This window comes from Cydia strobilella, chromosome 13 (assembly GCF_947568885.1).
Source record: "Cydia strobilella chromosome 13, ilCydStro3.1, whole genome shotgun sequence".
Classification (NCBI taxonomy): Eukaryota; Metazoa; Arthropoda; class Insecta; order Lepidoptera; family Tortricidae; genus Cydia; species Cydia strobilella.
In genome coordinates this window covers 14,425,000-14,452,530 of record NC_086053.1, presented here as the reverse complement: position 1 = coordinate 14,452,530, position 27,531 = coordinate 14,425,000, and the positions used below count along the sequence as shown (strand labels likewise).

The following is a 27,531-nucleotide window of genomic DNA, read 5'->3' as shown; positions in this document are numbered from 1 at the left end:
TTTCACTGACTAAGCGCCTATGTGCCTCAAACCGTCCTATTAAAATTTCTCCGACTCTTTTCGAGAAGAGAACAACTATCGTCGTCGCTTAAGCCTAATTTTAAGAACACTAAAAATAAGGTTTAGGTGCCCACGATATAATTGTCTCTCCTGCAGTCTCGTTTACGAATTTCCTATTATAGATTATCACAGGCTCCTTTTTACTCCCAAATAGCTTCTTAGATTGCACCTTCGTTTCACTGATATTTCTCAAGGAAGTCCATCCAATCGGCGAAACGGCAAACGCCAATACTTAACTAACTTTATACATTTAATTCTTAAATTACCTTTACATTCCAAACTTGAAATATCAAAGTCATACAATGTTTTCACACGTCAAGATTGAATTTGTGAGCCAACATTTCAAACAAAGATTTTGATAGCATCAGGAAGGGTTATTTAACTTATTTACATCACTGATCAGACCAAGAATGACGATGTCACCGTCAGTCACAAATGCTCAAGACCCAGGCTTTGGACCAAAAACAATTGCCTCGTTACGTTAAGTTATGACCACGTTTTTTTAAACATTTAGCAGCTCTTTATCGTCCGAATTCTTCCTAACGGAGCTTAGGCTATCTAGAAGCGTTCGCGATGGCTTAGACGTCGTGCGGCCACCGCGAGGGGTGGCCGGCCCCGGATCACATGACGCAGCAGCTCTTGGCGCGCCCCTTCAGCTCTGCCTTCAGGTCGCGCTTGCTTTTGCTGCGGCCGACTTGCTGCTTCTGCTGGAAATAGAAAAAAAAAATGTTTTCGAACGTACAACTAAAGAGCTACTTTAAATGATATGATTTTAAATGCCCCTACACGCATTACTACCTAAGCTATTGATGTTGTGAAATCAGGTGGTAAGGCGTGGGATTTTCAAACCTTAGTGACGAAGTCACCCGATGAACGACTCAATCGTTCATCGGGCCAGTCGCCGAAAAGGTTGTCATGCGGATTCCAGACTATTTTAACGATGTAACATGGTCTAAGGATGTATCACATTAAACTTTCGCGTTTTGTACACATATTTATTTTAGTGATAAGATAGTGGTTCTACCGCGACGACCGGTCTGGCTAGTGACCCTGCCTGTGAAGCCGATGGTCCTGGGTTCGAATCCCGGTAAGGGCATTTATTTTGTGTGATGAGCACAGATATTTGTTCCTGAGTCATGGGTGTTTTCTATGTATTTAAGTATTTATATATTATATATATCGTTGTCTGAGTACCCATAACACAAGCCTCCTTGGGCTTACCGTGGGACTTAGTCAATCTGTGTAAGAATGTCCTATAAAATTTATTTATTTATTTATTATTTATTATAATAGTATAAAAATAATTTCATTATTTATCCCCTTTAAGGATGGCTCACGCTAGAATTGTCCGGGCACGGACCGAGGCGTCCGACACTTCATCCCAGGTAGCAAAGTGACGTCAGCGAGTGACGTAACGGACATCATAATGACGTATAAATGATACCTGGGATTTTTTACAGAAAGCATCACGTGATCACCGATCACCCGTCATAGAAAACGAAGTGTGTGATTTTTGAGCCGTGCTAAAAGCCTTGATAACGTTAGAAAGATGAATGTTGATTGATTGCAAAAGCCGTCAACGCCGGTCTACTTGTTTTTTACATTGCATTTGAAAATCATTGCGTGGAGACTGATAAAACCTTTTACCAATTTAATAGCGAGTAGTTTACCAAATACAATAATGTATCCTATATAAAATATTTCATTGAGCAGGTTTGTGGAACCACAAACATTTTAGATTAACTATTGAAAACCGCACTTTCATGTTTGAGCGATTTTCAACAGTTTAAAATAAATCTGAATGACATTGCAAACAATGACATTAAAATTATGTATTAATAATTAATTATGTGTGGCGCCTAGGCTACTCAAAAAGAAAAAGTTTAAATGATCTTTTCAAACTATAACCTATTTCTATAATATGTATTATTATTTATTGAACATAAAAGTTAAAGTTACCAATGTCACTTACCTGTAGACATCATAAAATAGGTTCTATGTGAGAGACGGACTTTAAATACTATTTTTTTATCTTTTATCCTTATCGACATGTTAAAACCTTCTAACTCTTTAAATTTGTATGATAAAATTTGTTAAAGAAACATATCGAAATTGTTAAATTTTGAAATGTGCACAGAGAAATCGCCGGTTTTACCGAACGTTTTTGGCCCATGCGTCGTTTCGTTTACGAAGTGACTGTGGTCGAAATTAATTAATTAAAGGTGGTGTAAACGGAATTCAATGTTTTTTACGAAGGTCAGTATTAATAATGAGTGCTACACTCACTTGTTTTATTTGCTGTTTGTTCAGCTTCCCCAGCGCGGCAAAGGCGGCCACTTCGAAGGCATCTTTGACGCCTTTGCTGGACGCTCGCGCCGAGGTCTCCACATAAGTCGTCGCGCCAAGCTGCCTCGCTACACCTAATGCCTGAAATAGATGGAAGATATTAGCTTTTGGAAGTACGCGTTAACATATGGGTGAGATAAAAAAACCTGCCAAGTGCCATGCCAGTCGGACTCGCGCACCGAGGGTTCCGTATTTTTTAGTATTTGTTGTTATAGCGGCAACAGAAATACATCATCTGTGAAAATTTCAACTGTCTAGCTATCACGGTTCATGAGATACAGTCTGGTGACAGACAGACGGACAGCGGAGTCTTACTGTCTTAGTAATAGGGTCCCGTTTTTACCCTTTGGGTACGGAACCCTAAAAAAACGTATTTTCTGTTCCTGAATGTTAATATCCAATTATATTTGTTTATGTTTCTGTGCATTTATTGTAAACTATGTGAGGTGTGCAATAATGAGTATTGTATTGTATTGTATTGCGAGCTTAAGCTGTCTGTCCAATCACGCATAAGCTTAACAATTGTAATATCTATGGGACAACTAACCTACACGAACCTAGCCGCCATCATACAATCGAAACAAAACGACATTCTACAACAACATGAAATTTGACACTAACATTCAAGTAACATAATTATCTAAGTCTGGTACTAGTTTTCGTTGCTACAAATTGTACAGTCGCCATCAGATATATCGGAGCGGCCGAGGTGCTCACAAATATCTGAACACGCACCTAACGCCTTGACAATAGAGGCGTGTTCAGATATTTGTGAGCACCTCGGCCGCTCCGATATATCTGATGGCGACTGTAATACAAAGAAATTAGAGCGAGTAGTTTTGTATGTAAGACTTTCTATGTTAAATCCATAATAAATTTCTAAGTTAAATATTTCGCTAAGAGTCCCCGGCAAGCTCGGACGAATTGCACCTTCCCATACAATAGTTATTTACGATACAAGTGCGGAAAAGAGGAAATTCGAAACGAGTGGCGATAAATTAAAACACGACCGCAGGGAGTGTTTTAAATCGACACGAGTTGCGAATTACCCATCCGCACGTGTATCGTACAACGTTTTACAGTACATATGGCCCTTTAAACTTTCGACATATGAACGAAAAGTGCTCTTTTACGCACTAGTGCGAGAAAGTAGCACCATATGTACTGTAAACGTAGTTCCGCTCTCATTATAAAACTACGTGTTGGATTGTAATGAAACTTTGCACATACAATGACATGAGGTATATCTAGGTCTGTAATTAGTTTATATAGCTCCAGTTTATAAAACAAACGAAATAGAGCAAAAACAAGTTTTGTATGAAACACTTAAATTTGCAGTATTTTTTTAACTATGATATCTGAAGCTACATAAACTAATTACAGACATAGATATACCTTATCCTATTGTAAATACAAAGTTTCAGAGCAATCTAGCTAGTCGTTTTAAAATGAGAGCGGAACTACGTTTGTATGGAGAACCGAGCTTGTCGGGGACCCTTAAACCGTAATATTTTAAGTGAATTATAAATATGTTTATTAAGCTAATGACATGTAAGATAATGCCTAATACTGTATTTTAGAGTAAATTACTCGACGAAATCCAAGAAAAACTGACGAATAATTTGAAGTTGCGTTTCACCTTAATAGAAAAAGTTCTCCTTTATATTTTAAACTAAAATCGTTTAACAAAAACTACTTCAAATAAGGTTCCCGTCCAGTAATCTCGCAGCCAGAGGACTTTCATTCGCTATTTAAAAACTCATTGGAAAGTTTTTGAAACTACCGACTTATTGGGATTGAGAGGAAAAAAGTTGAGTTCTTTTGAAATATTTGTTAACTAGAATTTTTCAATAAGATAAAATAGAGAGGCAAAGGATTGAAGTTCATTTGAATTTCCTATTCGATAAGTAAGGTACTGTATTTTTAGATTACATTTTTTTAAACTACTAGTTCTAACTAAACGTACCTAAAGTTTTCGTACCGCACATGCGTTAATTCATTTGTTCATAGTCTTAGTCTTATAAGTTTACTCAATAAGCCGATAGATGTCGCGAAATTGATATTAACCAAAGATAGATATAACTCCGTAATAGATGGATACAGTCTAAGGAAAAAACGTGATATCCATTGTGACAAGTTGTTTCGTGTGGATTTAAGTCAAGTACATATAAATAACGTATCGTATCGAGACGACGGTCAATGTTCCTTTTTCGAATGGAATTAATAAAAATAATAAATCAATGATAAAAACCATTTATTTACATATAAGATATATACCTACATTAGTACTACTAAACGAAATTAGTAACTAGCTTAAATCTAAAATACGCCCTTAAGGCATTGTACCAAGGATGGTGGCGGCATTTCCTCGCTGTGTCGCAATGCTGATACGTTGTGCGAGGAAGCCGCCAGCTCTTCGGTCACCAGTTACGTCAACCAATGTACTAAAATCAATGTACCTACACAAAAATCCAATTTCATTTAACGCTGTTCGATTTACATTTAACCTCAATTTCAAGCGCACATCGATATATGTATACTTCCTGTATATGTTATTAAATAGTATCTAGACCAGCAAAAACCCAATAAACTCCACGATTCGTATCATTTAGACGCTAACTGACGCAAATAGATTAGTTCAGTGTTAAGGGAATCCTTCGCCGATCCCTAAGGCCTTAATTAGGATCAAACTCAAGTCTCGGTGTTGGATAAAATATCACAGTTTAAAGAATAAATACAGTAATCTATCTTAGAATATTTAGGAATTCAAGTTCAACCTCGGGCGCTACGACTAGGTAGAAACTGATCCCGCGGGGCCTAGCCAAAATGACAATCGTTTGCGCTACGACAACCAAATGCTTTGTCTCTCTGTCACTCTTCCTGCTTCCATATTAGCGCGATAGAGAGACATCGGTTCGTTTTCGTAGTACAAACGATTATCATCTTGGCTAGGTCTCTTGATTCGGTTAGAGAAAGCGACAAAAGGTGGCGTAGCTATAAATATGAAATAACGTGGCTAATAATAAAATATCGACCATATCGCGAACTGTCAGAACTTGGCTTAAGAGATCGGTAATTGACAAAAATTAAAAATACGGTATACCGCTCTTGATAATTATTTAGTATAGATTTTGGCACGTTTAATTTTGTTGCAAGCGCTTGTTAAAAGTATACAGACAAATGAAGCAAAATATTTTTCCCGCAAACTTTACAGCAGAAAAAGAGAAAAAAATTACGGTACAGTGTCATGCGATCATGGGATTAGTGACCAATAGTAGATAGATTGCCAAACGTTAAGCACTAGACAACTTACTTATTGTTTCCGCAAAAGACTTACCGCTATATTCGCCATCTACTACTCAGTAGGGCTAAGATAGTCGGCTCTTTATCATTTGTCACCATGCCTGTCACGTTCTAACAAATATATAAGTAAGAAGGTGACGCATGGCATGACAGGTGATAAAAATGCGACCTTGATACCACTGCAGGTTAGTATTCATTTATCTATAGTTTGAAGATAAACTACTCTATATACTCTGATATAATCGAATAACCCCAATCACTCATTCCAAACCTTCCAGTTTATTGGAATGACCCTCGAATAGTTTGGACTTATTAATACCTACTGAGGAATGTCAACGGCGCTTGGTCAATTGGAGTATTAATGCGTTGCCTATTTTATATTGAGCTTTGAAACTAGGCCGAATCAACAGTTTCTAATAACGTGGTAAAGTATTATGTGAAACTTATTACTAAACTTTCAGGCATTTGTTTAGCTTCAGGATCCGGTGTAAACCGATCGCTTTAGTTATATAAGGACAAAGTTTTGCATATGTATAGGAGTAGGCGGGTATTCACTGACTATACCTAATACCACTGGGCCCGGTTAAAGAGGAAAACCCTGGATGTGCTTGCTTGACTTTACGATGGGTCTTTTGTTTCCCATATAGTTTTAAGTCATAATGATTATATGTCATTTTTATTTTATTTTTGCTGCTGTATTTGTAGCACCGCCCACAATCTCTCTGCTTAGCCTTAAGGTTGACTGGTAGAGAATGCCTTATGGCATTAAGTCCGCCTTTTGTACTGTAAGGTTTTTTCTTTTGTGCAATAAAGATTAAATAAATAAATAAATAATGTATTGTTTGTCCACATTTTCGTTAGTAACTTTACAGGGTTGCCATAAAATAAACCTATATAACCTAACCTAACCTGTCTATAGGATAACCTGAGGAAAATCCTAAAAAGTAACGGTTTCAGAATTATGACATGACTAATGATACTATGTCAATCATTACACTACATCCCTAGATTTATGACTTTCAATAATTATATCAAACAAAGGGACTCCCTTTACGAAGCATGTCATGCGCCACAATGGTCTTGGAGAAGTCGGATAGCGGACACTGGGCTCCAAAACAGTTGCTTTGGACGCAATCATAATAAACGCTAACCTGAGAAATTTGGGAAAGAAAAGTTGTGTACATACCTCTTCGCTTGTAACAGGGTGTGCTTTAAGCTTGGACAGCATGGTGAGGGTCTCTTTATCGTGTCGTAGGTCAGCTTTGCAGCCGCAGAGGAGTACTGGAGCGGAGCCGCCGTGCGTACGAACTTCTCTGTACCACTGAGGAAAAATCATCGGGTTAGTTACCTTGTGTACTGTTTTATTTCAACTTTGGTTACTCATAGAGTACGTCTGAATGTCTGCCAAATTAAACCAGTTTGGCAGTACTGGCTTCCCTCGAATGCGGCTGACCCCAACGTCACCCCAACGTTACGTCAGACAAGATTTTCTCTACAGACTCCTATAACTTCAGCCAGGGGTCTTCAAACTTATTGGATCCTAGGGCTTAGCCAGGCCGTTGACTCTCACGCTGTCTTTTGACTAGCTGTACCTATAATTTGGACACCTCCTAACCTTTTGTGATATTTTGTTCAAGTTTAATAAGTAAATTTATATACTCGTACCAGACTAGACTAGACGTTCCAATTATCCACCCCTAATTTATTTATCCGGGGTCTATTTCGAGATAAAAAACGCCGAAACTCTAAATACGTTTAGGTGTTTTTACGTGATTAAGCTACAAAGTTTAAACATAATAGGTACATAGTTCCACATTTATACTTATAATAGCTTTATTTGACGTTCATAAGCACATTGTAATAATGATGCCTACTTGAATAATAAACTATCTTTTTCTACTCGTCGAGTATAATCTGTGTATTACAACTTAACATGCAACACTACAACCTTACTCTTTTCAACGTTGGATAGTCTATGGCACTTCCGACTCAAGCATAAGAATTTTATCGATACGGTTTAGTCAATTATAAAAAAATTGAAAATAGAACTTCATACATTTCGATAAAATGTTTCTTGTTTAAGGAGACTCGATTCAATGCCAATTAGCCTACTTAAACACGCTGCTGCGTCGCATCTGCTTTGTGATTGGTTGGCCAACAAAAACATTGTATTTTATGTTGTAGTAGAAATAATTGCTTCATAAGTCAGAAACGCACATGTGACACCCTTCATATAGCAACATCCATACCCTACGAAAACCGCTTAGCGTTGCTTCTTAGTCTCCATACGCTACGGTGGCCAAAATTGAGAAAAAACTGTCTTAAAACTGAATTTAGCAAGGAGCAGGTACCAGGGCCTCATGAGTTACGAGGAGGTGTCGTTGACCAACCCGCCGGGGGCGCCGGGCCCGGCGGCCGGGGCGCGAGGTATCGCGGGCTGCGGCAGCTCGCGTATCTTAGCTGTATACTTTTGGTTTGTTTACTTATATGATTCTACTAGTTGAAAGTATTATTTTTTTGTCTCGTAGAAAAAGTATTGTATACAATAGTGATATAATCAAGCTTTTCAATCTCGTACCTTAACTTAAGCAACTCAGCAAGCTTCGTTGCTTAAACACGGTACTCGACTGAAAAGCTCTCTATTATATCACGATTGTATAAAATACTATTATCTTTAATATTAAAGAGAGGTATATAAAATACCTTGGCTGCAGCATTGTGGAGGGATTCTGGCTCAGCTACGTTGAAGCATAGCATGAAGATCTTTGCGTCCTGGTACGCCAGCGGCCTGACCGTGTCGTAAGAGGTCGTTCCTGAGGACAACCAACAAATTTAAGATTATCAAAATGGACAGTGCATTTCACTCACGTACCTACTAATACAAGTATATGGTGTGAAAACGGCTGTGGCGGATGAGACCCTCGGCGTAACAGATGGCGTTAGTATGGCCACTTCCTACACAATGACTGCAACCTATATGAGGCGCCGTATATTCCCTACATCACGCTTACGGAGTTCCGAATGTCAGTTGCAATATATACAACTCCTAACCAACTTTCATTAGACTTGGGTCCCCAGGTAGAACACCCACCTGGCGAGATTATTCTCTATTGCGCCCATATTGTGCCTCTCTACCTTATTAGGTACTGACGGTTGAAAAGGGAGCCAGGCTGCCAAATTAAAAGCAAGTATAGTTTAGCAATTGTATAACCTTTGATCCAAATTAGGAGGCAAACGAGTAGACGAATCGCTTTGACGGTAAGCAATTACCGCCGCCTATGGACACCTGCTACACCAGTGGGGTCGTAAGTATTACGCTCTTGCTCTTGAAGGTTTGAAGGTAGTACTGGTCCGAAAATACCGCGGGCGACTAGTTAGATCAAGAAAAGTCTGTAGAGATTTTGACAATACACGCAGTACCAGTGTTTTGTTTTTTTATTTTTTATTTGGAGATCCAACAGCTGTGACATTAACATAAGAAATATAGTAGATACAGATAGCCAACTATAGGAACTCACATAATTTTATAGAAGTTTGATTTAAAATACACTAACATTGCGTGTGCCGTCAAAGTCTCTACAGACTTTTCTTGGTCTAACTATTAATCCTTTTAGTTAACTTGAGGGTTATACAAAACTTTAGTTTGATTACAAACATTCGAATAACTGTGAACAAATCGTGTACATTTTAATAAAAAGGCGGGAGCTAAAACGAACCGTAGAAACGGCTTATTCAGTTTGCAATCATATTTACGTTCGTAACAAATTCTCTGACTTCGGAATTCCGGACAGCCTTCATGTCAAACTTGTTCTAATAGGTGCTTGGAAATCTGCAGGGGAAGAGAAACGGAAACGACGTAAATAAGTTAAAATTAGGTTATTTCGATCTTATTTTAACTTAAATAGTAATTTTACCGCTTTCGAATTTCGATGTTGCGAGGCAACGTTTTTAAAATAAATAAAAATCAACAAAATTCGATCGAAATTGACACTTGGCGCGCATGGTGTTTCCCATGGGCGTAGCCAGCATTTTTTAAGGGGTGGGGCAGAAGTAGGGGAGGCTGTTTCAACCGTACCCTGTTACCATACAGGGTACGGTTAAACCGCTCGAATATTTTCGATCTACAGGAGAGTGAGGGTTAGGGCAAAGATAGATATAACTCCGTAATAGATGGATACAGTCTAAGGAATAAACGTGCCTCGAAAATCAAGAAAATTTGATTCTCGCTCAGAGGGCGCTACTAGCTTTGGCCTACTGTCGTATAGATGGCGTTGACGATTTCGTTTGTTACTCAACAATTTTAACGCATATCAGTGAAAGAACATGGGTCAAAATCATAAAAATAATTAATGCAAAAAAAAAAACATTAATCCATATTTAAATACATGTTAGGGGAAAGAGGAGCGAATAAATAGTACTATGCCTTATGGGAAACGGTCGAAGAGATAGTTCAGATCCGGAAACCGCCATCAACTTTTAGTATGTTGTTGGGCATGGTATTGGGTCTCCAAAACTTGAAAATGACCAATTTAGATTTTTTTATACTTTAATGCAGTTGTTCTGGGAAATACCTATATTTTGGTACAATTTTTTTTAATTTTTGGTCTGATTTTGATTTTTTGATATCTGTGTATGGCTTGAGACATCATCTTTAATATTGTAGTACATCGATTTTTTTTACGTCATTTTCATTTCTTTTGTAAATTGCTGCTCTTAAACTACTACAGTGTAGAAATTAAATATAGAATATTTAATTGGCTTTCATTTAATACCCCACATGTGTATGTGCAATGCAGTTTGGGAGCAATATGGAATATTCGCAAAGAGGCGGGAGTCATTCCGCTGAAGTAGATGGCTGGCGCCGCTGTCTCCCGGCAATTTTGGGAACCCAATACTAAATAACATACTAAAAGTTGAAAGCGGTTTCCGGATCTGAACTATATTCCCATAAGGCAAATCATATTACGATTCAAAGATTTTTTTTTCGAGTCGATACTTTTACGGAGTATTTCAATTATTAGTTTTAGTATACGTAGGCTGTTTTGTTTCGAACCCTGGTTTATTTTTATTGGTAAACCAGGGGTTGAGTGCAGTAGTAACAGAAACATTTTTTTCCTTACTATCTTGTAGTTGTGAGAATAGCACAAGACTAGGGTAGATTTAATAATTAATAGGTACTAACAAGGAAGAAAAAAGCCTGTAAATAATCTAACTTCAGGCCTGTCCAGACGGAGACAATTTTTCCCTAATCTGATTAAATTGTCCGGTCAAATCAGGCCTTGCAAACGCCCATTTGGCTTGCCGATTATGACCGATATTACCGATAAAATGGGGTGCGGACGCAGGAAAACCAATTTGTGACGCTAGTATTTGGGGGGCATTTTTTAATCGTTTAAATATTTTTTATTTTTTAAATATTTGAGCGTTCTAAATTGAACAAATGCCCCCAAACGCGAATACTAGCGTCATAAATTGGTATTCTTGTGTATGCACCTCAATTTTTTCAGTAATATCGGTCATAATCGGTGGTCGAAATCAGCGAGCCATATTGGCGTTTGCGTCCGCACCACCTGATTTCATCAGACAATTTAATCAGATTGGCGAAAAATTGCTCCCGTCTGGACTGGCCTTAACTTTGTCCGGAAATCCCAAATAACTCTAATAGATAAAAAACTATAAACTATAAAAGACACGATCTCTGTGCACGCGCGCTCGATTCGCGGAGTAATTTTTAAATTACCTAAATTAATATTTAATTATCCGGTCAGAGACCAGAAGCGGTCAGAGATCAGGGTGGGGCAACTGCCCCACCTTGCCCCACCGTGGCTACGCCCATGGTGTTTCCCGTTCTTTCTTGCGAAATGTGACAGTGACAGCGGCAAACCGATGGAACGGCCAATATTTACCAAATATTTATTAATGATTATTTACCAATTATTGTACTACATATGAAGGGTACACGGAAAGAACATGTCTAGTCACTTATAAACATTTTGAGTAATCGCGGTTTTAAAATTTGGAACCATGTCAAAATGTATGGTAATTCCGTGACTAGGTATTTTGTAACTAAAAAAAAGTTGTGTTACATATATTATACAGTGGTAGCAAAAAATATAACTAATAGTTCATTAAGAGCATTCATTTTGAAATGAAAATCTCATTTTCCAAAAAAAGTGACTAGACATGTTCTTTCCGTGTACCCTTCATATAACAAACAGCAAAATGTAGGTATGTAGGTACGTACTACCTATGAACAATTACTTACGAGTATCTTGGCCGATTTCCATTAGAATTGGATTGAATTTGGTTGATTTAAGGAGTTTTATTTCGCCGAAATGAGGATTTGGGCGAAATAAATACGAAATCACAACTAGATAGATAAACATCACAAAACCCTAAAAAAACAAATAAAATAATTACAAGCAGTAAATAAATTTACAGGTACATTACATTAAACCCAGGTCAGCAGACAAACCGCTTAAACAATTTCCAAGGAAAAGATACCCTCGTCAGAGTAAGCTGCGCTTGCCACCGGATTATGGACACTGATTCTGCATTAGCAATTTGTTACGGTTTTATTACCGTCGTCCATGGACACCAGCCGGCCTAGCCAAGGTGACAATCGCTATCGCTTCGACAACGAAACGCTTTGCGTCTCTCTATCACTCTTCCATATTAGCATAGAGTAACTTATACTAGAGCGTTTGATATTAGTGCGACAGTGACAGTTGCGTTTCGATCGATACGGAGCGTTAGCGCTTGGCGTGTTGGCTACGGGGCCTGTAACACCAGAGGGGTTGCAAATGCGTTTGTGTAAGATTGTCCCATAATATTAATTTATTTTATTTTTATAAAATCCATATCAAATTGTTATACCAGAATCAGCAGAGATCTAATGTACAATTTGTTGTCATTTTTAAGGTTATGCGTGGTTTTGGTAATCCTTTTTGGGTGTAAATTAATTTGAAGGTTTAAATGGGTCGTAAATAAGCGGGAAATATGTATTAAAATGTACCCTCTGTGCGAAAAAGGGACATCGTAATTGACTTATTATTTATTTGGGGTTGCTGATCCCACTAAATCCATTTTAAAATAGAAATGGAAGTTCCTGAAAAATAAGGAAGCCTTGGGTCGGCTTGGCAACTAATCCCAAGAATTGGCGTAGGTACTAGTTTTTACGAAAGCGACTGCCATCTGACCTTCCAATCCAGAGGGTAAACTAGGCCTTATCGGGGTTAGTCCGGTTTCCTCACGATGTTTTCCTTCACCGAAAAGCGACTGGTATAAATATCAAATGATATTTCGTACATAAGTTCCGAAAAACTCATTCATCAGCGCTTCAATAAATATGTAATAAATACTATTAATTAATAAAAACGTAGGTACTAAACGAAGTGATGCGTATAAATCTATATTAGTAATATACATTTACATAGTTTGTAAAAAACATATATTATAAAAAACCCAATAAAAATTATAAAAATAATATAATACATAATTAATGTTTTGAGTGTATTCGTATAAATTGTCATTGTAAAAAAATGCAAAAAGTGTGATCTGCCGAAACCAGGGATTGAACCAGGGACCTTTAGATCTTCAGTCTAACGCTCTCCCAACTGAGCTATTTCGGCGGTGATTGACCGTGCGAAATTATCAGTCACTAGCAATAACACGTTTTTTATTCACTGTTTTTATCAAAGAGACGCATCACTAGGTCACGATATCATGATAGATCTAGTATATTTTCTAAAATAATATGTATAAATATTTAATATAAGATAAAACTCCTTAACTCAAAAAATCTTTTTAATTTAAGATTAGTAAGTTAAGTTTAATATTATATAATGTGTTTTTTTTATAGAAATAAATAGTTTATTTTTTACTTTTTATTTCTTTTTATAGATGTGCTATACGCGTGCGCCCGTGGGGGCTAGAACATACGCAATGCGACAAAATTAAAAACACGTTTAACATTCCTGACAACATACCAACAAGCCTACGTAATTTGGTCGGATTATTTGTTACCCACCAAAAACCATACTAAATTTACGGTGGGGAATAAAAAAATGTGAGACTGTGACAAGGACAAACAATAATTACGCTGTCTCTGCTACTCCTACTGAAAGTTCCATAAGAGCACTCGTTCGGTCATCTCCCGTCTCTACCATTTCATTTCATACCTACCTACTACCTCTATGTTACAATATCATGATATCGATATGGAGATAAGTAACGATGAAAACGTTTTATAAAATACTAGCTTTTGCCCGCGACTTCGTCTGCGTGGACTTAGTAACCCCAGCTAGAGTAAGAATAGCGCCTGGAGAAAGTCTTATAGCAATTATTTAATTTGAGCATATTATGCACACAAATTAGCAGACACTTCATTAATTATCTCAATTCCACCCCGCTTTTTACTTTCTTAAGGGATGATTTTCGGGATAAAAACTATCCTATGTCCTTCTCAGGGACTCAACCTCTATGCCAATATTTCATCTAAATCGATTCAGCGGTTTAAGCGTGAAGAGGGAACACACAGACAGACAGACAGACAGACTTTCGCATTTATAATATTAGTATGGATAATGCATAAAATTTATAAGTACTTAGGTATCTGCCAATGACAATCTCGTATACGTAGTAGCAAAGATAGATATAACTCCGTAATAGATGGATACAGTCTAAGGAAAAAACGTGCCTCGAAAATCACGAAAATTTGATTCTCGATCAGAGGGCGCCACTAGTTTTGGCCTAGTCTCGTATAGAGGGCGTTGACGGTTTCGTTTGTTATTTATAATTATATCCTCATTGGTAATAGGTAGGTAAAGATTAAGTATGAATGTGTACTTGTAATTTGTCGTTTATTAATTAGATAAATAAGTAGGTACTGTATTTTTTTTAGGTACTTACCTACATGGAAATATTAGTTGACTATTGTTGTTGAAAATTGTGACTAATTGCATTAAAACTCATTGCATAAGGGAATACTGCGAATATCTTCGCTAAACTTACCAGTTTATATCCTATTTCAACTGACAGCAGTCTTGTCCCACAATAGCTTCAAAACCTACGCGATTTCGCCACTCACGCGCACAATTTCAGAAACGACGTAACTAGCTTTAATTTCCTACTAAGATACGTCCTTTTGCCAATAAGTAAGTATTCTGGATTATTCACGATTGTCGGAAAGGGCTACCTTGTTATTTTCAGAAATTAGGTAGGTAGGTAAGTACCTAACTACCTACTGCATACGTCGAGCAAAGAAAACCAATGTAACAAGAGCTTTGACACCAGGTGGACACGCCATTGGAATTGTAATTAACTATATATTAGAGAACCTGGAGACTCCGCAAGAATCAGGAGATTGAAGATCTGGTGTCCGAGCCGAACATCATTGGAGAAATGAAATGAGCTGTAAAATTAAGTAATAATAAAGCTATACGATAAATATGTCAATAATTAATAAGCTACCTATGTTGATTCACAAAAACCTAAAAAATCTTTAAAAAGTTCATGATTTTTGTCGGCAAACAGGTCGCAGTCAGTGCAATAAAAAAAAAGAACCGGACAAGTGCGAGTTGGACTAGCCCACCAAGGGTTCCGTACATATTAGTATTTGTTGTTATAGCGGCAACAGAAATACATCATCTGTGAAAATTTCAACTGTCTAGCTATCACGGTTCATGAGATACAGCCTGGTGACAGACAGACGGACAGTAGAGTCTTAGTAATTGTCCCGTTTTTACCCTTTGGGTACGGAACCCTAAAAATTAAGTGTTAATCTAAGCAAAGATATTTATAACTCCGTAATAGATGGATACAGTCTAAATTTGATTCTCGTTCAGAGGGCGCTACTAGCTTTGGCCTACTGTCGTATAGATGGCGTTGACGGTTTCGTTTGTTATTTAACAATTTTAACGCATATCAGTGAAAGAACATGGGTCAAAATCATAAAAATAATTAATGGAAATAAAAAAAATCATTTATCCATATTTAAATACATTTTATCGTATTTTTATAAATCTTCATTTTTAGTTTTAAAGTGTGTCGACAGATGGCAGTGAATTTACTGGGGTTACAAAATTTACTATGACAGTACCGCTCTAGTATAAGTCTATGATCTAAGTTAATCTTATACTGGTTACCTGTGGCGTGGCGTGTTATGAACTTATGCATAATAGTGCAGTAGGTAGTAGGTGTGAGAAACATTGGAAGAGTGGGAGGGATTGAGTCAATCCCAATGCTTAATCAAGTTGTGAAACTACAATAAATCATGGATGTATTGTGTGAGAATTGAAATGTATAATTAAAACGTAATAGAATTAATGACTTAATTAATATTTTGTTCATTGAATAAAGACATAATGATTGTATTTGCGTTCACTTTTTTTCTGTATTTATGCAACTCTATCTCACTGTTATAAAGCAAAGGCGTTAAAGATGGAGACAAGCAATTTTATAATGTCAATTTACTGAAAACAGAGACGAGTGGAAAAAGAGGGGGGAGGCCTTTTCCAAACCACTTTTATTTCCCACCAACGATGGGGTAAACTTCCACAACGCATAACAGCGGTTACAGCGACTGGAAAACTCATTCAATCAAAACTATTCTCGCGCAACGTGTTCCAATTTCAAAGTGCGTTCGTTATAGGTGGCGTTCGCATGTCAATTATAACTGCCTTACTGTTGCGACATTACTGCGGCGGCGTATATGCAGACAGCTAACCAAGATGTTTCCAATATCATCCTAAACATTTTGATCAGTACGGTTTCACTCACTATTGTTTTTAATCGCTTTTGGCGACATGTTTCGGATTCGTCGGGAATCCTTCCCATACTTTAACCCTAATACTATCACGATAGTTGCTTTTTAGGGTTCCGTACCCAAAGGGTAAAAACGGGACCCTATTACTAAGACTCTCACTGTTTTGTTATGTGCATGAAACTTTTTAACAAACTACCTAAAACTATAAGAGAACTACCTGTACATAGATTTAGAAATAAATTGATGAAGCTATTGTCTGATAAAAGCTATTACAGTGTAAAAGATTTCCTTTCTCAAGATATACAGCCAGATTTATAGTAGTTTCTAGTTTTAAGATTTTTGCATGCTAGTACAACCTGTATAGTACAAATAGCAGAATAAGCAACCAATTGTCACTTACCACCTAAGACACTATTGTACCTACTTATTCTTTGCAAATAAATACTTACTTACTTACTGTCACCAGGCTGTCCGATCCGTGATAGCTAGACAGTTGAAATTTTCACAGATGATGTATTTCTGTTCCCGCTATAACAACAAATACTAAAAAGTAGGGAACCCTCGGTGCGCGAGTCCGACTCGCACTTGGCCGGTTTTTAACGACGGTTGCTTAAGCACGCGCTAAAGGCGCCTCTCCATAAAATAAACAAACGCTTTTGTTTAACAGATTAGGGTCTGAGGCGTAAAAATCATTTGAGAAAATTCATACTATACGTCAAGTGGACAGCTTGCTTGTGGATATATGCAAATTATGCAATGCATTCTTACTACCAAGTTTGTGAAAAGTTAGCAGTTGACCGGGACATAGACCGTGATCACCTTTTGTTTTTTTTGTTTTGTGTTGTTCTTTTGTTGTTGTTGTTGTGTTTTTGTGTTGTTTTGTATCACGGTCTATATCCCGGTCAATATAAGTCTAGTGAAAGTTAGCGTGGTCAGAGTCTACAGCTGCAGTAGGTAATCTCTCTCAACGTGGCAAAAATACAGCCCAAATCATACTTTGACATATATTCAACTGTCAAATTATGTGTTCCATTGCAGCACAGCCAATAGGAGAGCTCTAAAACGTTAACTGCATGTGTGCAGTGCATTCAACATGCAGCAACTGCGGTAGTTGTAAAGTCAATAATTGAGGACAGCCCGTGTTCCAATAGACTTGCGAGGCGCGTGAGTCGATGTTTTAGGATCAACCAGTGAGTAAATTGAGCACGAAATCAATGTCGGTGGATCAACTTTTTTTTATTGTTATTTAGTCCCGTTAGCCAAGCGACAATAGTCGCAGTTTCCTAGAAGAAATCTTATAGGTAGTATATTCTACTAATATGCTGAGTAGAATAAATAGATGACCCATTATGGGTATATTGGTTATATAAAATACCATAAAACCAGAGTTTTCAGTGACCCAGGCAACCGTAGATGGCAATTAGTGACAACAAAATGTTGCACTAGACTTATATTGACCGGGATATATACCGTGATTAATACCTTTCGTATTATTTATGAGCTCCCGATATTTTGACGCAGTTATACATGCATCATGTTCACGGGTGACTGATGTGTGGAATCCTGTGATTTGTTTGTGTAAAAAACCAGTGATACCGAATCAAACACGGGTAGTGACACTGTGAGTGTAGTATGCTTGGACAGACCAACGAGTGTGAACGCGACCAGACCAACAAGTGTGAATGCGACCGATGGTAACGTTGAAAGCGAACGCAGCCGACGCGCAAGAATGAGGGTAGACCGAGCGCTGTCTACACAACTTGGACACCCACCCGTAAAAAAGATGCATGTAACTGCGTCGAAATATCGGGATCTCATTAATAATACAAAAGGTAATCACGGTCTATATTCCGGTCAATATAAGTCTAGTGAAACTAACCGTGAATCATTCCAAACTAACAAAATGTTGATTCACCCATGTCTTCCGATGTGCCGTCAGAAAGTTAGCAAAATTGTGAAATTTCCCACGTGTAAGTCAAGGCCCATAGCTTCGATTCGGCAGTGTAGGCTGTTAGAATGGCACCCAGCAGTCCTGGGTTCTATCTATACTCTATGGTTCAAAGTTTTAAGTGAATTTCGACGTACGATCCAACTTTGTACTGCTAACTGTAGAGGATGTGGAGGTAAACAATACTGCGCTCAACGAGCTCTGATGCCTCTGATATTCCACATTGCTATGTGAAATGCAAAATACATGTTCAGGATTTGAATATATAGTATGTTTAGGTAGGAGTTGCGTTAAGTACATATTTGCAACAAAGATACATTGATTGAGTAAGATGCGAAAAACTAAGAAGCTCTTCAAATTTCACAGGTAAGTAAACGAGATGGCGCTGTACTGCTCCATACATTTTGCGGTAACTCATGATTGTCAAAAGTTGATGTTTGAAAATTCAGTGACCGCAAAACATATGGTATGGTGCAGTACAGCACCATCTGCTTGCTAGTTTATTATTGTAAATATTTTATTTTAATTTATGCTACACCGATCTGTTAAAATTGTATTGAGACAAAACAACATGTTAATGTACCATCCTATGTAAATATACAATTTATGGCAAATAAATAAATGAAATTAAAGTGTTTCAGATGTCAAACTAAGGGGCCCATTTTATTCTTAGACTTTACCTCTCTATTAATATTACAATCAATTCTTTTTGATTTGCATTTAAACTGTGATATTTGGTGAAATGGAACTGCTGAAGATCAGAATGGAACTCCTCAAAGACGTAAATAAATAATTTTTCATCACACCAGCTGGTAAAGGTTCTCTTGATTGTACAAACACTGATGAGAAAGTTCCATTTTATCTACAAGAGTTGCAAAGTAATTTGATGCAAATATTGAATTGCATCATGCATGAAATCACGTAATATGTTTGTTAGTAATATTAGCTGTCTGTCACAGAATTTGTTGAAAATCAAGGAAAGGATGAAATGCTACCTGTATTTACAACGGCAACGGCACCTACCTATATAGATACGAGTATGTATACATATATTACATATAGGGTGAAATGTTATCTGTATTTACAGACCTGTATATAGGGTGTGGGGCGGGATCAATGACCGTGTTAACGTCACTGTCGAATTAAATCTAAATTTGAACTAAATTTGATCTCATTTTAACATCACTCCTTATTGCATAAGGTACATGCGAGAATTGCGCTGCGAGTAATAACGTATCATTTATCAAAATTCTTGTTTGTTATAAGAAGAAAACATGCTTCGAATTTGACAGATAATTGACAGATGGAACTGTGGCTCGTGGCTCCGTACGTTATGCCGTAACTATCTGTAGCCTTACTACGACTGCCTTAGCAGTGTCAATCTGACATGTTCGCTAACGTCTGCGTTACTTTCTATACATCTCGCTCGCACTAATATGCGAGTACGAGCAAGATGCATAAAAAAGTTACGCACACGCTAGCGAATATGTCAGTGTCAAACTAGTGGTAGCCGTACTGGTTGTTAAAAGTTCACATTTAACAATCAATAACTTTTGAATCAATGACAAATTTCTAGTTCGAATACCGCTCAGTTCCTCACAAAGCTTACAGCACAATAGGGACCAATATAATCCAGACCTTCCATTACAAGAAGTTGTTACGAGACTGTAGGTCAAATTATAAAAGGTGGTGAACAAAACGTTTCGGGAATTGAATAGGATGCGCTGTAACTGAAACGTACATTTGCACTGGCGGACATTTCATTCTGGCTTAATTTTGTGTTACATGATTTATTTTATTCGTAGGTACTTACGCCTAATTTTCTTGATAGGCATGACCAAGTCTACTACTCCTTAAAAGCTGTTCGATGAAAGTATTAGTGAAATGTACCCAAAATTGTTACCTAACTATTATACTATTACTATATTATATTGTCCAAGGAAAAGACGCTCGTTTTCCGGATTTATTTGACCCTCAGAGTCAGAAAAATCTAAATTGTATTTCCTACCCTTTTTTTATTTATTTCTCTATCCTCAAATGGTCTACACTCAACTCAACCCGTGAACATAGAACAGTCGGACCAGTGATTCAGCCACCAATATCCTTGATGTGTGACCAGCTGTATGCGTCTGTGATGTCGGTCGAGCCGTGTAGATGTGCAGATACTCGGTCAAAATGAAGTTACTTGAAATAAGGCTTTTAATAAGTAGGTAGTGGTTGTTTTTTTAGGTAAATTTTAAAAGCCAGTTTGTTTATAAAAAGTACAGCAATACAATATTTCCAAATAGTGGCGTGAGAAAGTTATTTGCTTAGAGTAAAACAGATTCTCGCAAGTAGCTTTATGCTTAAGGTAAGGAACTCACGTTTCTTGATACTTATTTATATGTAGAAATCTTCACATTAAATGAGTTGCTTATTTTTCTTTTTTTTATATTAATGATGTACCCATTTCCCTGTCCTCAACTGTGTACTCTCAATGTCCGACCCATGAACGTGAACACAAAACAGTCGGGCCAGTGATTCAGCCACCAATATCCTTGATGTGTGGCATGCTCTATGCGTTTGTGATGTCGGTCGATCTGAGTATATTTGAGTATTGGTAGGTACATTTGTACCTACAAATACACACAGCCGCCACAATGGGACAGTGGCCTGATAAGGCACTGGTCCTCTCTGCATTTATCTTTAGCACCTAAGATAGTTATTTAAGTTTATTTTTAAGTTAACCGTAGTTATAAGTTTTAATTGACAACTATAACAAAATATGGACCATGTATCATGTATGTGTGAAATAAATGTTTTTTTTTTTTCTTTTTAAATACTCTGTCACCATGGAGATACGGCCATGAAATCTTGACCTATACGTACTCTTTTTGAAATTCTGGGATTTCCAATATTCTAATACCTACCTTTAATGCACGAGGCGAAAGTACCCGTATAGTATAAGTACATATTTATTTATTTATTTTATTTGGAGATCCAACAGCTGTGACATTAACATAAAAATTATAGTTGATACAGGAAGCCAATCATAACACTTTAAACTCTCGCGTTTTGTACACATAATTAATGTAAAGAAAGGTAAAATGTGCCATTTTCAACCAAAAGGGTACTATTGTCGCTTGACGTAAGGCGCTATTTTCATATAACTTCAATTAGAAATCAACCTTATCAACAAGCGATAATGTGGTACCTTTTGGTTGAGAACGACACAAATAATGAAATATAACCGCGTTAGACCCGGTAATGACATTAATTATACATATGTATTATTCCAGGTACTTAAATATGTACGTATTTCAAGTGTTAAAAACGCATTAGGTATACAACAACAAACATATATCTAACAATGTCACCAGACTCATCTAGTAGGGCAGGGTACCGTAAAATGGGGTGAGTAGGTTTCGCGGGGAGAGTTGGGTTATGAATGGGGAGAGAAGGTTTGAAAGGGGGTGAGGTGGGTTTTTAGGGCTACTGCTACAAAAATAATGTATTCCAATTTAAAAATGGAGCTATAGTAATACTCATAATAAAAAAAATCGATCCAACAATCTTCCTAAATCACCTTTGTATGAAAACCCATCTCACCCCAATTAAGAGGGACTACAGGGTGAGGTGGTTTTTCCTGTTTATCGTCAAAGCTATGAAATGGAACTACCCAAAATAAAATAAAAACTAAAATACAAACCTCCGGAACACTTATTATTTACATCATTCAGTTTGCATATGTCAAAATAAAATGTTATCGAGGTTTTAATGTCAGTTTTGTTCCAACTCACCCCATTTTGCGGTATGTAAGTATAAGTACCTATTCCAAAAATATAATCCAAATAACCTAAAACTTACACACAACAACACATTCCACACGTAGCCGCAGATAAACATAATATTTCATATTGGAAACGTAACAAAATCTAAGCGATTGCGGACGATAGCAATGCGGGAAAATTGAATCGGGTCACATTGCAACTCGAAAACTTTGCTGTCCGACCTCGCAATGTAGTTATCGACATCGATGCCTCTTGTGGGACATAGTTAATGTGAGTTCTAATTTCCAATCAAGTTTTGGTTATGTTTGATTTGATAAATAAAACATTGCTTTTAGAATGTAGAATTCATAAATATTAGAACGCGAATATGATTTTTAGGTAGGGTGCACCCTATCTAAAAATGTGGGTAAGATTGAACGGGTTGTTCATGTTCATAAGGGGTAAGACAAAAAATCGTCTGTATGCCGAAGCATTACGTTACAGGCGACTTTTCATATATTCCTGTGAACATATATGTACGCTTATACGTTAGAATGCAGCGTTATTCCCCAAGGAACTGAATAAAATAAACGTCTAGACGGTTTATGAAGGATATGAAACGCTGCAAGACTGCTAAACTGAAGGTTTTTCAAATTTCATCTGGCGTTTTCTTTGGAGTGGAATGTTTGAAATTTGTCAGATCGGTTCCGATATTGCAAAATGCGCTAACACTATGCTTTTTATACTTCAGTATTATGACTAAGGACACAAAATATATACTAAATTGTCAGTTTGAGTCCGCAACGAGCTCGGCCGAATTTCACCTTCCCATACAAACGGAGTTTCGTTCGCATTTTATAGGACTACGTGGTAGTTTGTAATGAAACTTTGCTCATACAATGACATGAGGTATATCTAGTTCTGTAATTGATATACCTAGCTAAATTTTATAAAACAACCGAAATAGAGCAAAAGCAAGTGGGGTGGCCTAGGGGTTCAACGCGTTAGCCGCGATAGCTAAAGACGCCGGTTCGAATCCGGCCTTCACCACTGGAGGGCTTCGTCACTTTTTCTCAATATATGACATCTATTTCGGTTTATAATTTATATTGAAGATTGGCACTTCAATATTTTTAATTTTTTTTAAACATCCGGTACATTAACCACAATAAACAATAATTTTCAAAACTGATTCCCAACGCGATCACACAATAAACCGAACTAATAAACAATCCGGCCAACGTTCGTTTACGACTGTACATATTTACGAGCGCGACTGTACCCGTAAAGTCACGTGCTCGTAAAGGTTCCACACATTGTATTTCTCATAAATAATAGGGAATGCATTGTGATACGCCATACTCTAGTTACAAGCTTTTGAGAAACGGGCCCCAGTTTAAAGTTTACCAACTAGTGGAGGACTGGAACAAAATCAGCTTCGATAACTCACAAGTGCGCTATTTTTTGTAGTTGGTTAGAATACTCTTGAGTACCGTATAAATAAATATATCGGATCTTGGGGTAGATTTAGGTATAAAAAGGTATTTGTTAAAAGGCCTTGTTAATTCAATTAATTATACTAATGACATTTTTCTTCGGGACATAATCGTATTTAACAGTTTGAACTTTTTTCCGACTAACGTAAGTACATTGTAAATATGTTCTCTGTTGTGACCTGGGTTACGGCAGAAAATCAGTGCTTTGCTCGAAAGAGCGAAGCTTATCACTGAGCCGTGACCCTTTTAAATTTTTCCTGCTGCAACGCACACAGTTTGTACATAATTTTACTTCTGTACTCTGTAGCTACTCATTTACTGTCTCATTTTTATTATGGTATTTTCTTTGTAAATACATTTTCTTTGCTAGTGTAATAATTATTTTAATATTGTCTTCGGTTACCGCGCTAGTTACTCATGAAATAAAACTATGAAAACGGATTCCCGTCACCCGAACCCGTCACCCGTTGATCACGAACGCTGTAAAGGGTTCGAAACATCGGGATGTATTATAAATTCAATATACGCGATATAATCCGTTTTCATAGTTTTTTTTCTGTTATGGTATTTGTAAATTTATATTGTGTGTCATTGCAGCTGTCAAATAAATGAATTATCCATCTATCTATCCATTACCATGAGTACACGGCCATATTCACTAGCAACTACGTAAACTCAAAAACCTCGCTCGAACTAATATGTGGTATTTTCTATTAAAAGGGACCTTATTGTCGATGGCGCTTACGCCATTATAAATGATGCTCCGATATAAATACAATGCCGCGTGACGCTGTGCGGCGTAAGCGCCATCGACAATAAGGTCCCTTTTCATACAAAAAGCCCCATATAATCTGTAAGCGAGCACAAAACATAAAGGCAAAGATAGTTCACTCACCCGACGTGTCCCAAACAGAGAAGCTGACTCTGAAATCCGCCACCGTGCATGTGTACCCGTATTTCTCGAAGCCTGTAGGACTGTACGCCTGGAACAAACAGAATTCGTGATTAAGACGAGAGATAGGAGATATACACATACAACAGACTGATTCAATTACGTAGTAATAATGGTATGAGAGTAATGGATAAACTTTTTAGGGTTCCGTACCTAAAGGGTAAAAACGGGACCCTATTACTACTACTTATACTTATTCTAAATTATTCTAATGTATTGTCTTTTTCTGAGTGTTAACTTAATGTTTAAATTAATATAATAATGCATCCTGTGATTGCCTTTAAGTGGGGGAACAATAAAAAATGTGCCCTTCTAGTATGTTAATTCTAGTATATAAATTGTATTTTCTGTTGGTGATCCTAATAAACAAATAAATAAACAAGACTCCTCTGTCCGTCTGTCTGTCACCAGGCTGTATCTCATGAACCGTGATAGATAGACATAGATGATTTATTTCTGTTGCCGCTACTAAAATGTACGGTACCCTCGGTGGGCGACTCCGACTCGCAGATGTCCGGTTTTATTTCATTAGGTACTCTTAAGGAATTTGACAGTGATATTTCCCATTTCCCGCTGCCGCAATGCTGCTGCAGTCACCATTCAAATGTCACTTTTTAAAGTGACGTTCGGATGTCAGCTGCAGCAGCATTACTGTTGCGGCGTCGCTGTTGTTGCCGCTGTATCTGTCAATTTCCTTGATAAAATGAGTGGCATTCGCCGTAGCGCTACCGCCGTATCTCTAAATCAGCTGGGGTCCCTTTGTTTGACATAATTATTGAATGTCATAATGTAAATAATGATTGTCAGATTGTCATTAGTCATAATTCTGAAACCGTTAACTTTTCAGGATTTTCGTAAGGTTAACCTAGGTTAGGTTTGTTTTATGGCAATTCTGAAAAGGTAATACGCGTTCCTGAGAAAAACCAAATTACGACTAACCAAAATGCGGACAAACAATACATTATGACTTAAAACTTTAAGGGAAACCGAACTGTTATACAGAAGATTGCTGCCGCAGTAACCTTTAACCATCCATATTGCAGCTGTCCGACGTTATATAACTTTTAGCTATGTAATGAGAGACAATTAATGAGCCTATTATAGTTTCAAAAATTTTCTAAGTTAAAAAAAGCCCTTGGACAACTTTCGACAAACGTTTACAAATATATTCATGGGTTTACATGTAATATAGGGCTAAAGTTTGCCACACTATTATCTCTGTTAGCAAAAACCGCAGTGCTTCACGGGACCACTAATTGTCACACGACGTTTAAATTATCCGCGAACACCTCATTATGGCGCTGAATTAAGGCCCGCTAGGGATGGAAGCGGACTTTTCATGAATATGATTTTATATAACGCGTGGGTGACAAACAAGCAATACAGCCTGCTTATTAAGCAGTTATTGGATCCTAATAGATAAATATACGTCGATCCTTTAAACAATTTGTTTTTCACCTCAGCAGCTCGAACAAGCCTACTTTCGTCACTCCCTGGAACAATGTAGCTTTTTAATTTAGTGAAGGCCATGAACTTCATACTTTTATTACATTTTTTTATGGTACGGTACGGTACGGTGCGGTGCGGTGCGGTGCGGTACGGTGCGGTGCGGTGCGGTGCGGTGGGGTGCGGTACGGTGCGGTACGGTGCGGTACGGTGCGGTACGGTGCGGTAAGGTGCGGTACGGTACGGTCTTGTCTCGTATCGTATCGTATCGTACATATTATAATACTTTTTTTTTCTGTTTATTCTGTGTAATTCGAAATACATTTTAACCTTTAATATGTTCTCACTACTGAGGTGAAAAATTATGTGTGCAACCAGAGCAAAGTTATTTTACATCTCGTGTTTTTGAGTCCCTCACTACGCTCCAGATTCTACCTTAGAATCACCCGCTTCGCTCGTGATTCAATTATAGAATCTTTCGCTTTCTCGGGACTGAAAATAAACACTCGCAAGAAAAACCAACTTTCCCTCTTGTTGCACAAATAACTATTGAACACATCTCTAGTATCAGTAGAGAGAGTAGAGATGGCTGTCGTAACATTTGGTTCATGAACACTTGAGAGCTTACAATATGTGTGAAGATAAAAGCAGTGTATGTAACTGTACCTATATACATATGTAGCAGTTACTTAAACTACTAGGTATTAAAATAGACTTATATTGACCAGGATATGGACCGGTTACGGTCTATATCCCGGTCAATATAAGTCTAGTGAAAGGTTAGCTGGAAGAGATCCCTTAAGGGGATAAGTAGCCTTTGTACACATTTACTGTATTCTCTCTGTGTTATGTACTTGTTTTGTGCAATAAAGTGTTTACTACAAACTAAGTGATACTTGTGATCGTAAATTGATTGTAATTGTATTTAATATTGTGCATGGCAGATTTTATTTAAATGTAAAATAATTAATTAATTATTTGGCACATATGTAAATAATAATATGTATAATTTTAGATTAAATAAGTATGTTTCCCTATGTGGAACTATGTTGCCGTGCCCTAACAGGGCGTCACATGAACAGCTTATATTTAAGAACACCTGTACCTGCTATGTGATATGCAATAAATGATTTCAATTTCAATTTCAATTACTACTACTACTACTCTAACCTTAATCATTCAAAACTGTTATTAATATATCTATACGACTAATAAAATGACACGAATATTCCGGTTACTTCCCTCTATTATAACTCCCGCTAAAACTAGATTTAGGTTACGCTCAGAGAGCTAAGGCGATTATACCTAAAATGTAGTAGCTCCATCACAAATTATCTCACAGGGTGTAAATTCACCGCGAGTATCATCTCATTAGTGTAGAGCTAGATTCAGATTTAATAATTTGTTACGGGTTTGAGCTGGTTTGACACGACCTTGACGAACTTGGTGATTCCCGTGCATCCCAT

General features: G+C 37.3%; 1 protein-coding gene and 1 non-coding gene across 2 annotated transcripts; both read right to left on the bottom strand.

Moving 5' to 3' along the window:
* LOC134746926 (rho-related GTP-binding protein RhoN-like) lies at positions 1 to 27,531 on the bottom strand. Its single transcript, XM_063681497.1, has 6 exons — positions 27,475 to 27,531; positions 24,563 to 24,650; positions 8,413 to 8,522; positions 6,896 to 7,030; positions 2,347 to 2,487; positions 1 to 767 (listed from the first exon to the last, which is right to left on the bottom strand). Exons 1-6 carry the CDS (start codon positions 27,529 to 27,531, stop codon positions 681 to 683), a joined length of 618 nt encoding a protein of 205 aa, XP_063537567.1. The 3' UTR covers positions 1 to 680.
* Trnaf-gaa (transfer RNA phenylalanine (anticodon GAA)) lies at positions 13,268 to 13,340 on the bottom strand. The gene has a single exon. It is a non-coding gene; the product is annotated as a tRNA-Phe (tRNA).